At 60.8% G+C, this 14,065-nt stretch overlaps 1 protein-coding gene across 1 annotated transcript; it reads right to left on the bottom strand.

Annotated features, from left to right (window-relative positions):
* Nucleotides 1-246: 246 nt before the first annotated feature.
* On the bottom strand, nt 247-11,230 carry Plpp7 (phospholipid phosphatase 7 (inactive)). Its single transcript, XM_048345187.1, has 2 exons — nt 10,691-11,230; nt 247-931 (listed from the first exon to the last, which is right to left on the bottom strand). The coding sequence occupies exons 1-2, from the start codon at nt 11,169-11,171 to the stop codon at nt 567-569; spliced, it is 846 nt and encodes a 281-aa protein (XP_048201144.1). The 5' UTR covers nt 11,172-11,230; the 3' UTR covers nt 247-566.
* Nucleotides 11,231-14,065: the final 2,835 nt, after the last annotated feature.

The raw sequence follows: 14,065 nt of genomic DNA, 5'->3' as shown, positions 1-14,065 counted from the left end.
ACCAGCCTTGCGCAAAAAGCCAAGTGAGAGAATCAGGTCCTTCCTGAGTTCAAACGCCAGTACCAGTACACACACACACACACACACACACACACACACACACACACACACACACACACACGACGGGTTGGAGGTGTGTCTCCGCCATAAACCACCTGCCTGGCGAGCAGGACAACACCCCGAGTTCAAATCCCATCCCTAACAAGAAAACACCACCACCGCAAGAACCCGACACGGGACAGGGCGTGTTGCATACCACCTGTATTGTCACGTGACACGGCATGACCTCACAGGTCCCACCGAGTCCAGGCCCGCCCCCCCCGGGGGGGGAGGGGGGCAACGCCGCAGTGACACCCACAGGCCACTCCGGGCTCCTCCTGGGCTCTGGGGCCGGCGCTGGGCACAGGCAGCTCGAGCGCCAGGCCTCGGGGGCCGTGGGCTCCGGGGTGAGCCGTTCCGGGGGTGGCGGGGGGCTTTCCTAGCTATCCCGGGGCAAGGGTCCCGCGGCGGGCCGGGCGTGGGGAGCGTGAGCGGCAGCCTGCGGAGGGCGGCGGAGCGCGCGGCGCTCACCAGGCCGAGATGAGCATCTGGCAGGTGTTGGAGGACAGCCAGAGCGCCTCCACCAGCTGGAAGTGGAAGTAGCCGATGAGGAAGCCGGAGAGGACGTCGGTGACGTGGTGGCGGCCGATGGCCACGCGCGACAGGCCCACGCAGAGGGCCCACAGCAGCAGCAGGACGCGCAGCGGCACGGCCAGCACCAGGTGGCTCAGGAAGAACTTGGACAGCATGGCCGCGCGGCTGGCGTGCCCCGCGGGGAAGGCGTACAGGTCCATGGTCAGGTAGTCCAGCAGGCCCGGCGGCGTCTCGTAGGGGCCGCGCCGCTTGATGAGCTTCTGCACCCCAGCCACCGTCATGATGTCCAGCAGCAGGGCTGTGGGCGGGAGACACGGGCGCCGTCAGCGCCGCCGGCCCCCCTCCCGGTCCCCAGCCCCCACCCCCCCCCCCCCCGCCATGCCGCCCGTGCTCAGCACGCTCAGACACGCGGGCAGGGGTCCTACCCTCCGCGCGGCCCTTCCCTCCCTCCACCAAGGACACCCGTCCTGGCCTTTCCCGCAGCTCACAGGTTATTCGTTTCCCCTTTGTTCCCCTTTCCCTCTGCGCCAGTCCTGGGCTCGAACCCAGTGCCCGGGTGATGTCCCTTAGTTTCTTTCCCTCGAGGCCAGCACCCTCCCACGTGAGCCGCGGCTCCGTCTCGGTGGCTAACCGGAAATAAGAGTCTCAAGGACTTTCCCGCCTGGTCTGGTTTCAAACCCTGATCCCCAGGCCTAGGGGCTTTGCCTGTAACCCTGGCTACCTGGGAGGCGGCGAACGGAAGGGTCATAGTTCAGGGCCAGTTTAGGCAAAAAGCAATCAATCAATCGCAAGACCCCATCTCAATCCGCGGCGGACGGTGGCGCGTCGCTGTCATTCCAGGCACCGGGGAGGCAGAGGTTGGGAGGATCACAGCTTGAGGCCGGGCACCCGCGGCACCGCCGTCTCCACCCTGGGCTCGGGCGGCGGCGGAGCCTCCCGCAGGCCGTCCCTCCCCGTCCCCAGCCCAGTGGTCCCCCGGGGCTGTGTTCGTGAGGGCGAGGTGGCCAGAGGGGCCTCAGGTGGCTGGTTTGGGCACTGGGTCCCTCGGACAATGCGGTCTGAAAGCCAGCTTGGCCTGGACGGGGCTCCGGGAGCAAGGAAGGGGCCTCTTGGCTGGCTGGGGGGAGGGGGTCCTTGCGCATCTGCCCGGGGTGCACCCCAGCTCTGGCTGTGGGAGGGAGCGAGTCAGCTGGGGGGGGGTTGGTGGGGCCTCTCTCTGAGGTCCATTGGGCTCCAGATCAGAAGCCCCCCCCCCCCCCCGGCGGGCACTGCAGGAAGGTGTGCAGGGGAGCTAAGTAGGGACGTGCCCGGTGCCGACTCCCGGGCAGGGATGTCCAGCGCAGGGTTATTTATAACCCCGGAAAGCGGGCAGCGACCCGGCGTCCTTCAGAGGGGACGATGCGGCAGACGGCTGGGCCGGGACCGCGGCGCTCGGCGGCCGCTGCCAACGGCACCGGCGAGGCCGGGGATATTTATAGCACCGAGGGCCGGCAGGTGGGAGAGGCGGAGCACGGGCTCCGCATGGGGGTGGGGGGCGCCCGCGCACAGGAACCCCACGCCCGGGCAGGGTTTCCGTCCACGCTGGGTCACAATGCCCCTCCCCAGCCCCAGGGTTAAGGGTGGCTTCGTGTCTTTCCATAATGCTGCACCAGTACACACACACACACACACACACACACCCTGCACACGCACACACACACACCCTGCACACGCATTACTTGTACACGTCTTGTGTGCATGTGTGTGTGTGTGCCCAGCCCTAGGGCTTGAGCTTGGGGCCTGGTCACTGCCCGTGAGCTTTTGTGCTCCACGCTGGCGCTCTACCACTTGAGCCACAGCTCCGCTCCACTTCCAGCCTTTTCTGAGTAGTTTGTTGGAGAGAAGAGTTTCAGGGAGTTTTCTGTCTGGGATGGCTGACAACGGGCGATCCTCAGATCTCAACTTCCTGAGGAGCTAGGATTACAGGTGTGAGCCACTGGCCCCCGGATCACTGTGTGTGTGTGTGTGTGTGTGTGTGTGTGTGTGTGTGTGTGTGTGTTTGCTGGCAATGGGACTTGAACTCAGAGTCTTGTGCTTTCACTTGGGCTTTTTCACTCTACCACTTGAGCCACAGCGCCACTTCCGGCTTTCTGGTGGTTAACTGGAGATAAGTGTCTGATGAACTTCCTGTCCCAGTTGGCTTTGAACTGTGATCCTCAGATCTTCTGAGTAGCTAGGAAGACAAGTGTGAGCCACTGGCCCTTGCCTTGTGTACATTTTTAAATAAGTTTTTATTGTTTGCGATGGCCAATCTTTGAGCTTGAACTTTCACAGGGCCTGGGTGCTGTTCCTGATTTTTGTTTTGTTTTTGTTTTGCCAGTCCAGGGGCATGAACTCAGGGCCTGAGCACCATCCCTGAGCCTCTTTGCTCAAGGCTAGCACTCTGCACTTGAGCCACAGCACTGCTTCCAGCTTTTTCTTTCTTTTTTTTTTTTTTTTTTTTTGGCCAGTCCTGGGCCTTGGACTCAGGGCCTGAGCACTGTCCCTGGCTTCTTCTTGCTCAAGGCTAGCACTCTGCCACTTGAGCCACAGCGCCACTTCTGGCCGTTTTCTGTATATGTGGTGCTGAGGAATCGAACCTAGGGCTTCATGTATAGGAGGCAAGTGCTCTTGCCACTAGGCCATATTCCCAGCCCCCAGCCTTTTCTGTTTATGTAGAACTGAGGAATCAAACCCAGGGATTCATGCATGCTAGCTAAGCAAGCACTCTACCACTAAGCCACATTCCCAGCCTCCTGAGCTTTTTTTAAACTCAAGATTAGTGCTCTACCACTTGCACCACAGCTCCACTTCTGGCTTTTCTGGTGTTTAATTGGAGATAAGAACCTTACAGATGGGATGGTGGGCTCACGCCTGTAATCCTAGCTCCTCAGGAGGCTGAGATGTGAGGATCACAGTTCAAAGCCAGCCCGGACGGGAAAGTCCCATGAGCCTCTTTTCTCCAATTAACCATTCAAAAGCAAGAAGTAGCACTGTGGCTCAATGTGGTAGAGCGAGTGCTAGCCTGGAGCAAGAGAGCTCAGAGGCAGCGCCCAGGTCCCGCAACTGACAAAAAAAAAGAAAAAAAAGGACCTCAGACTTTGCCTGCCCAGGCTGGCTTTGAACTGTGGTCCTCTGATCTCAGCGCCCTGATAGCTAGGATGACAGGTGTCAGCCACCAGCCCCCGTCTGGAGTCCACTTCTGCGAGGCACGGGGCAGCGGGAGTCACGGGGACCAAGCCGACGGGGCTGCCGGGCCGTGGGGGGCAGGGAGCCCCCGTGTCTCAGATGGACAAGATTCAGACAGACGTCGCACCTCGCTGCGGACGCGCTCGACCCCAGGCTCCGGGCCAGGGAGGCGCGGAACCCCGAGAACCCGCAAGGACCCCGCGTCCTCCGGGTGAGACGGATGCGGCCCGCGGAGTCCAGACAACCGCAGGAGCCGGCGCCGGTGGCTCCCGCCTGTCATCCTAGCAACGCAGGAGGCTGCGATCTGAGCCTCACGGTTCAAAGCCAGCCCGAGCGGGAAAGTCGGTGAGACTCCTACCGCCCATGAACCGCTAAAAGGCCCTACCTGGAAGAGCGGCTCAAGGAGCCGAGCTCCATCCAGCCTGGAGTGAAAAACCTAAGGGGTAGCTCCCAGGCTCTGAGTTCAAGCCCCAGGACAGGTACAAAAAAAAAAAAAAGGGTTAACGTGGCATAGTTCATGGTGGATGTGTGAGTGTGTGTGTGCACACACACAGAAGGGTCATCCTAGGAGCAGTGGGCAGCAGTGGAGAGCAGGCAGCAGGGTGGGTGGAATCCCGGGCCCTCGTTCCACTGTTGGAAGTGTGGGGTGTGTGTGCACGCGTGTGTGTACATGTGGGTCGTGTTGTGTGTCCACACGTGTGTAAATCGTCTGCACGCACACACAGGCACACACCCCTCGTGTGCTGGCAGGTGAGCTTCTGTGACGTCACAGCCTCAATGTGCCCCCCCCTCCCCCAGCCCAGCCCGACGGGGCTCCCACACCCACGTGAAGACACCCGGGCTGACGCCCCCCCCCCCATCACCAGCGCGGGCCCAACTGTGGACCCCAGGGCCCGGCTCGGCAGAGCCTGCCCGCCCGCCCCTCCCACGGGCCGTTCGTTCCCACGCTGCGTGGCAGAGCCCCAGGGGCGGCTGGCCCCTGCGGGGAGGCTGGCGCGGGGGTGTGGGCCTGCCGCTAGGAGCAGGGGTGTCTGATTGATGGTCTGGGGTGAGCTCCAAACAGGGCCCAAAGCCTGGAGGAAGGGTTGGTCCCTCAGGCGTCCCCCGGAGCCGCTGGCCGGGTGCGGGGTGTGGGGCTCACCCAGTGCTGTCTGGGGAGTCGGCCGAGGGGCTGGCGAGGGGCTTGGGCTGAGACGCGAGTTCTCCCGGGCTCGGTGTGGGGACGGGGGGGGGGGGCTGGGCTGGGGCCCCCTGTATGACAGAGCTACGCGTTAGTGTGCGCTGACAGCATGGGGCCTGGGCTGACACGCAGCCTACTCTTGGGGTGGGCTGGCTTTGAACCTGGATCCTCCGATCTCAGCCTCCCGAGTAGCTAGGACGGCAGCGTGAGCCACCATGCCCGGCGTGATCTTTTGTGTGGAAGGATGGGAAAACTGCCGGGACCAGGCCGGAGTGGCTCGTGTCAGTCCTCAGGAAACCGTCACGGCCGCCACCCAGTCCGCCCGGAGCCTCCACAGCCTTGGTCACAAAGCTGCCCGGGAGGACTTCCGCCCAGCCGCGTAACGGCACTGCTGCCCCTGGCGCCAGTCACGTGACCAGGGGGCAGGTGGCCGGGGTCACCGTTCAGAGTCGGCCTGCCGCAATCCTCTGGAGTCCACGCTCCATGGTCCCACCCTTCACTGGGGCCTACGTACTCCCCGCGCAAAGCCCCTGGTCCCCAATGACAGTTCACCGTCACTTGCAGAGTCTCTCTGCATTTTGGGGGCAATACCGGGCTTTGAACTCAGTGCCTTCTGCTCTTGCTCAGCTTTCTGGCTCGCAGGCTGGTGCTCAGACTCTTAAGCGACCCCTCCAGCCTGGCTTCTGCTATTTATTCTGGGAATGGGGTCGCTGACGCTTTTCTCCCCAGGATGGCTTCGACCCACGACCCCCCCCTTCTCGGCCTTCTGAGCAGCTAGGATTACAGGTGCAAGCCCCAGGACCCAGCCCTCTCTCTGAAGTTTTATCTACACCGAAATGCTACTGTGATGTTTGAACTGGTCCTCACTGTAAGAGGGAAGAGCCAGACACAGTGGTCTATGCCTGTAATGCTAGCTACTCAGGCAGTGATCAGGAGGATAGTGGTTCAAAGCCTGACCAGGGCAGGAAAGTTAGTGAGACCCCATACATACCAACCAACAAAGCACTGGGCGGGCAGAACGGTAAGCCCCTGCCATGCGAGCTACCAGGGCGGCCTAGCGAGGAAGACTAAAGTCCAGGCTGGCTTGGCATAAATGCAAGACCTAATTTTCAAAAAAAAAAGCTAGTGAAAACCAAAGAGGCTGGGGTAGGCGAAAGCAAAAGGGGCTCAAGTGGCGGAGCCCCTGCCTAGCAAGCGCAAGGCCCTGAGTGCAAATCTCAGTGCTGCTAAAAAAAGAAAAAAGATAAAAAAAGGACAAATAATGCAAACAACACTCGGATCGGCTACCGTTGGGGGGGGGGAGGGGAACGAAACTGCCGCCAGCGAGGCCTCCCAGCATCACCGGGACGCAGCACCGTGATCCCCCACACAAGCGTGAAATCGCCACACCACCCGGAAGCCACCGTGCCCACGGCCTGTCCTCCCAGCCACGCCCAGCCGCGTACGGGGGCTGCGACCCGAGCATGGCAGTTTGAAGCCAGCCCCGGGCAGGAGAGAGCCTGTGAGACTCCCATCTCCGATGAACCGCCAGAGCACTGGAAGCGGAGCTGTGGCTCAAGCGGTAGAGCAGCGGCTAGCCTTGAGCACAGAAGCTCTGAGACAGCGCCCAGGCCCTGAGTTCAAGCCCCACGACCGGCCCAAAACAACAAGAGCAACAACAAAGAAAACCACCTGAAAGCTGAGACCCAGGCATACAAGCAGTCATCTTAATATATCACAATAGCACAGGAGAGACAGCACAAACCAACCACCAACGCACAGCACGACGTGGTCTAGCCTCACAGCGGAATAGGATTCAGCCATAAAAAAGGACATCCATTCTTACACAGGCTCTATCGTGGAAGACCGACCCCTAAGGATGTTAAGCTCCGTGACGTAAGCCGGGTGTAAGAGCACAAATGCGGCGTGACTCCACTTCCCCCGAGAGTCATCAAATTTATAGAGACAGAAAGGGGATGAGCTCGGGACCTCAGGCTACACGGCTTGAGCCACACACTTTTGCTTTTCGTTGATTTCTCAGATAGGATCTTCATGCTTTTACCCCAGCCGGTCTCAAACCGCCATCCCCCTTGCTCTGCCTTTCTAAGCAACTGGGTTTACAGCCTGAAAGCACTGCGTTTTCACATTCATGACCACCTCAGTAAAGGACTCAGTCACGAGGAAGAGGACAGGAGGCCACTTCCCCCTGTAGGACAGCCCAGGAGGAAAGGAGGGAGGCCTTTGGGACTAGCGCCGCCTGCCACCCAGAGGCTACGAGATACGGGATGGGGTCTTTCCAGCAGCCTCTGGAGCCCGGAGGAGGGGCAGCCATATGGGCGGTGGGTGGGGCTTTCCTGACAGCCGCCGTGACAGCCTCCCACTGGTGACAAGTGTCAACTGGGTTTGGCACGTGCCAAGTGTTCCGTGTGATCCTTCAGAAAAGGGTCCCCCCGACCCGCTCGGCAGGTGGAACCGAGGCTCTGAGAGGTGAGGCCCCCCCAGCCTGAGGACTGGCACGGGCCAGCTCGGAGATGAGCCCTGAGCTCTGCGTTCTGGAGTCTGGGCCGTGTGCCCTGGGGCGCGCTGACACCTTCCTCAGCACAGGTCCTGTTTTCTTAGAGTCCTGCCGAGGGCCTGGCCAGGAGCCCTGGGCTCTGGGGGGGAGGGGCAGGGCTGCTGCCCAGGGCTCCCCCACTCCTCCAGGCCCTGCAGACCCCCAACAGTGACACTGGCCACTGGAGGTCACCAGCTTTCTTAGAAACATGCTCATATGGCCGGGAATGTGGCCTAGTGGTAGAGGGCTCGCCTCGCATACATGAAGTCGGGCTCCATTCCTCAGTTCCACATATGTGGAAAAAGCCAGAAGCGGTGCTGTGGCTCAAGTGGTAGAGTGCTAGCCTTGAGCAAAAAGAAGCTCAAGGACAGTGCTCAGGCCCTGAGTTCAAGCCCCAGGACTGACAAACAAAAAACAAAAAACCATGCTTATATGCTGGTGTATATAAAGTGGAGCGCTCCTGGTTAGTGACGATACTGCTTACATGCCCCCTTTCTCGGAAGCGTACCCCCTGCTGGAAGCATCTACAGAGCATGGAAACCGAGCCCTACCCACGTTCTTCACCCTAGGAAGCTCCAAACGGTGGGAGGTTCTCTCTGCCCCTGCGTAGATCACGCAGAGCCAGAACTGGAATCCTGTCCACCTTGACATATGATCACCCTCTGTTTCCTCCTCTTTAAGGGAGGAATAAAGCTGAGAGCTGGGCCCTCCTGCAGTAATCCTAGCTACTTAGGAGGCTGAGACCTGGAGGACTGTGGTTCAAAGCCAATCCAAGCAGAACAGTCTGTCCATCTCCAATTAGCCAGCAAAGTGCTGGACTAGAGGCTTGGCTCAGGTGGTAGAGCAAGAAAACCAAGCAAGTGCAGGAAGCCCACAATTCAGGCCCTGGTACCAGCCCCAGAAAAAAAAACAAGTGAGTGGGAGGAGATATGCCAGTGCCATACTTGGGGCAAGGGGGGTCATGGTAAAGATCAGAAATCATTTTTGTACAACCTGGCACATAGTAAACTCTCAATAAGCCACAGCCCTCTCCTTCCACTACCGCATGGGAAAGGGAGGAAGGCACAAATGGGGTCTGGGCCAGGGTTGAGAGAGGCTTGATAAACGTCCCTGCCCAATCCTTTGCCACCAGCCAACTTGATTCCCACACAGCTTTGCTTGCTTCTTTTTTTTTTTTTTGCCAGTCCTGGGCTTGAACTTGGCCTGGACCCTGTCCTTGAGCTTCTTTTGTTCAACACTAGCACTCTACTACTAGAGCCACAGAGCTACTTCCGGCTTTTTCTGTTCATGTGATACTGAAGAATCGAACCCAGGGCTTCGTGCATGCTAGGCAAGCACTCTACCGCCACTAAGCCACATTCTCAGCCCACCCTCCTTTCCTTTTTTTTTTTTTTTTCTTCTTTGTGCTTGATGTTGGGACCTTGTACTCTGGCTTTTTTTTGTTTTGTTTTGTTTTTTGGGCCAGTCCTGGGCCTTGGACTCAGGGCCTGAGCACTGTCCCTGGCTTCTTTTTGCTCAAGCACTCTGCCACCTGAGCCACAGTGCCACTTCTGGCCTTTTCTATATATGTGGTGCTGAGGAATCGAACCCAGGGCTTCATGTGTGTGAGGCGAGCACTCTACCACTAGGCCATACCCCCAGCCCCTGTGCTCTGGCTTTTTCATTCAAGGCTGACACTCCACCACTTGAGCCACAGCTTTTTTGCTGGTTAATGGAAGATAAGAAAGTCATGAGCCGGCACACATAGCTCACACCTGTCATCCTAGCTACTCAGGAGGCTGAGATCGGAGGTTCACAGTTCAAAGCCAGTCTAGGCAGGAAAGTCTGTGAGATGCTTAACTCCAATTAAACACAGAAAACCGGAAGTGATGCTGTGGCTCAAGTGGAAGAGCGCTAGCTTTAAGCGGAAGAGCTAAGGGACCGTGCCCAGGCCCAGAGTTCAAGCCCCATAACCGACGAAAAATAAAAAATGAAAAGTCTCATGGTCTTTCCTGCCTGGGCTGGGTTTGAATGTCCATCCTCAGATCTCAGCCTCCTGAGTAGCTGGGATGCCGGCCAAGCCACTGGCCTCCAGTCGCACAGCTTTCTGGAGCCGCCCCGTCCCCATCCCCCCAGGCAGTTTTTGGCACCAGGGACATTGCAGATAATGGGGGCAGCTTCTGCCTGGAAGCTGCTGGCCCAGTGGCTCGGCCACCTGTCCCTGTCCCTTCCTCCCAGCCAGCAGAGGCCTATGGAACTCCAAGCTCTGCTGCTAGGCCAGGCCGCTTTATTTCCAATGTAAAAAATTATCTGTGCAATGAGAAGACGGGGGCCACCCGCCTCTGAACCCTGCTTGCTGAGGAAATTAGGAGGAGCAGAACAACGACAGCTTAGTAATAAGTAGCAGATCTAGCACCTCCTCCCTAAAATCCGGTGATTTGCTTCTGCCCCGAGGGGCCCTTGATGGGACACAGCTCCACTCCTTCTGGAAGCAGCGTTCCTTGGGATCTAACCCTCACCCTTTTGGAAAGGAGACCTCTTGTTCCTGCCTGCCTTGCCGGTTACCCGCCCCCCCCCCCACCCGTCCCCCAAATGATGACCAGGCTGGGAAGGGCAGGGCAGTCACCATGGTCCCGGCTTGAAGGCTGGCATCCAGGGCACCCAGAGGTGCCAGGAGGGTGAGGCGGATGGGGGCTGGGTGTCACCTCCAGGTGGCTGGGGTGGCTGGCCTTCCACACCCGTCCCACGTGGCAACTGGCCCAGGACAGTGCTAGGCCGAGGGGCCGGTGGCCCAGCCTGGCAAAACACACCAGGGACCAGCCCCCTTCTCCAGTGACTCCCTCCCCCGGGGACAGAGCAGGTAAGGACCCCGGCCGGGAGAAACCCACCGGGGGGGAAGCTTGCAGATCTCTTACCCAGGCAGCGGGGAAGAGTGCGTGGGGGGCAGCGGGCAGCACTGCCCGCGCACTGCGCTGGGCACTCCACGGTGACCGTGCCCCAGGACCCCGAGGGGCCCTCCCTTGAGGCCGTGCCGAGAACAGCCCCGGGGGGGGGGGCTCCGCACGGTCGGGGCCCCCAGGCTTCCCACGCTGGAGGCCCGCGGCGCGTTCTGGGGGGCGGCGGGGGGGCCAGGGGCGGAGGGCCGGCGGCGCACTCACCCAGCAGCAGGTTCATGAGCACCTCCTGGCCGGCCAGGGAGCTGCTCTTCACCAGGCAGAGGATGGTGCCCCCGATCCAGGGGACGCCGTGGCCCGTGATGCCGATGAGCTTGACCATGGAGCGCGCGCCGGCCCAGGACGCGGCGCGGCCGGCGCACACGCCCAGCCGCTTGGACAGGCAGATGTCGATGGCCAGCAGCGAGTTGAAGGCGATGCCCCGGAAGGAGGGGTTCAGCTGCATGCAGTCCTCCTCGGGCAGCTGCTGCGACGCGCGCCGCTCGCGCCCGCCCTCGCCCGCGCCCGGGGTCGTCGTCGGGGGCGGCGGCGGCGGCGGGGGCGGCCCGGGCCCCGGGGCCCTGCGGCCGGCGCCGCCGCGGGGCTCGGGCGCGCCCCGGGGGGGCTGGCTCAGGGACAGGAACTCGGCCCGCTGCAGGACGTTGCCGCGCTCCCGGGCGCGGGCGCGGCTCTGGGAGGCGGGCATGGCGGCCGCCGCGCTCGCCCGCAACCGCGCTCGCCCGCCACCGCGCCCCGCAACCGCGCCGCCGCCGCCGCCGCCGCCGGCCTCCCCGGCCGGTCACTGCGCGGACGGCGGCCCCACGTGGCTGTTTACCGCCCGCGGGGCCCGCCCCCGACAGCCCGCGGAGCCCAGCCCGCCGGGGCCTGCGCCAATGGCACCGCCGCGCCCGGCGCCCCGGGGAACGCCGGGAAATGTAGTCCGGCGAGGCCAATGGCACCGCCGCGCCCGGCGCCCCGGGGAACGCCGGGAAATGTAGTCCGGCGAGGCCCCGGCCGCGGGCTGCGGGCCTGGCGGGGAGCCCGCGTCCCGGGTACCCCGGGTCTCCACCGGCTGCCCGCCGAGCCGAGCGGGGGCCCGGAGGGGGGCGCGGGCGGTGTCTCCGCGCCCCCGGGGCCGGCCTGGCTCCTCCCTCCGACCGCAGGCTGGCTGGCTCGCGGTCGTGCTGCGCCTCGATCCCGTCCAGGGGCGGCCTGGGAGATCCGCGTCGCGCTGGAGGGAGGGCCCGTTAATTGGTCCACCATAGATAGACCCGTCTCCTGGAGGTTGCGAGGGAGGGAGGGGAGGAAGGAGAGGGAGGAGAGGAGGGAAGAGGGAAGGGAGGGAGGGAGGGAGAGAGGGAGAGAGAGGGAGGGAGGGAGAGAGAGGGAGGAAGGAAGGAAGGAAGGGGAGGGGAGGGGAGGAAGGAGAGGGAGGGAAGAGGGAAGGAAGGGAGGGAGAGAGGGAGGGAGGGAGGGAGAGAGGGAGGGAGGAAGGAAGGAAGGAGAGGGAGGGAAGGAAGGAGAGGGAGGGAAGGAAGGAGAGGGAGGGAAGGAAGGAGAGGGAGGGAAGGAAGGAGAGGGAGGAAGGAAGGAGAGGGTGGGAAGGAAGGAGAGGGAGGGAGGGAGGAAGAAGGAAGAAGAGGGAAGAGGGAAGGGAGGGAGGGGAGAGAGGAAGGAAGTAAGGAAGGAGAGGGAGGGAAGATGGAAGGGAGGGAGGAAGGAAGGAAGGGGAGGGAGGGAAGGAAGGAGAGGGAGGAGAAGAAGGGAAGAGGGAAGGAAGGAAGGGAGGGAGGAAGGAGAGGGAGGGAAGAGGGAAGGAAGGAAGGGAGGGAGGGAGAGAGGGAGGGAAGAGGGAAGGGGAGGGAGGGAGAGAGGGAGGAAGGAAGGGAAGAGGGAAGGAAGGAAGGGAGGGAGGAAGGAAGGAAGGAAGGAAGGGGAGGGAGGAAGGGGAGGGGTGGAGAGGAAGGGAGGGATGGGAGGAAGGAGAGGAAGGGGGAAGGGAGGAAGGAGAGGGAGGGAGGGAAGGGGAGGAAGGAGAGAGGAGAGGGAAGAGAGGATGGAGGAAAGAAGGAAGGAAGGTGGGAAGAGAGGTAGGAGGGAAAGGAGGAAGGAAGGAGAGAAGGATGGATGGAAAGAGGAAGGGTGGAAGGAAGGAAGGACCGACCAGCTTCTAGTCTCCAGACGCCTGGTCTGGTGCAGGGCCAGGAGCTGGGCTTACTGCAGAGCAGCACCTGCCCATCCCGGGGGAGAGCACAGTTCAGCCGGGGTTCAATGAGAAGCCGGTGGATGGTGGCAGGCACGACGAGGAGTGAGCCCAGGTCACCGCCTGCTGTGCCGCCCCGGGCGGGAGTTGTGACCCCCAGGGGAGAGCACAAGGAGCCTGTGCCCGTGGCAGGTGGAGAGGATGTGTGTAAAAAGCTGAGCAGGGGCTGGGTTCCGGGGGCTCCGGCCGGCAGCCCTACCTAGAAGCTGAGATCTGAGCACTGTGGTTCTGTTCCCAGACGTTGGGGTCCCCAGAGACCACCAAGGAGCAGAAAGCCGCTGTCATCACAAGAGAGTCTTTATTGCGAGCTCGAGCCTGGGCTCACGATCGTCACCGACGCAGCGGGTCTGAATCGAGAGCCCCGACCCTCCATCCAGCGGGGGGGGGGGGGGTTATAGGGTTTGGGGGAACACTCCATCATCACACAGCAAATCATGTCACACCGCGGGAAAGTTATTAAAATAATTCTTAAGAATAATTGACCCAGTCAGTGGTGTGGGGACAGGCCTGGTGAAGATGACTGGCTAGCTTACGGGGTCCGAAATGATTGGTTTAGACAGATGATCTGGGTTGGGCGGAAAGCGTGTCGCCCGAGTCATCCTTAGCTTGAGGGGACCCATTAACCATGTTTCAGGAACACAAAACACACTGGCCTCAATACATTTCCTCAATACATCTCCTCTGTGCCACAATGGCTAAAGCATTCTAACTTTTACTGAAAACGAGGTCTCTCTGACTCTCTTCATTATTTTAGACTGCATTTTGCTCAGGCTCTCCACATTGACACGTTCTGCAGTGATTCCAGGAAGCTTCAGGGCCCGGTCAGGCCCAAGCTACAAGATAAGAGTTGCACCGGCTGCTCAGGTTCTTCAAAGCCAGACCAGGCAGGAAAGTCCACAGGACTCTTATCTCCAATAAACCACCAAAAAAGCCAGAAGTGGAGGTGTTGTGGCTCAAGTGGTAGAGCACCAGTCTTGAGCATAAACAAATAACTGAGCTCAAGCCCCAAGACTGGCACCAAAGGAAAAATAAAGCTGAGCAGGGTCCCATCCCTGCCACATCCGGATGGTCCAGGCCTGTGGGTTAGGGGCGGATTCTACTGTTAAGCCCAAATCCAGACACCCCCAAAGACCACTGAAGACCACCAAGACCGAGATCGATGCAAAAGCCAGGGTGCCGTTTATCAGCGAATGCGCACGCTGGCCTACATTCTCACCAGATGCAGCTGAGAGACAAAAGGCCCCAAGGAAGGGGTTTACACACTTTTTATACAGGTGAACAAACAACTTTAGGGGCTTTCCATGTCTGTTGCTGCTAACCATTGGCTAGCTAACCTT

This window comes from Perognathus longimembris, chromosome 1 (assembly GCF_023159225.1).
Source record: "Perognathus longimembris pacificus isolate PPM17 chromosome 1, ASM2315922v1, whole genome shotgun sequence".
NCBI lineage: Eukaryota > Metazoa > Chordata > Mammalia > Rodentia > Heteromyidae > Perognathus > Perognathus longimembris.
Note: the sequence above shows the minus strand (reverse complement) of the source record. Positions and strands in the feature narration are given on the sequence as shown.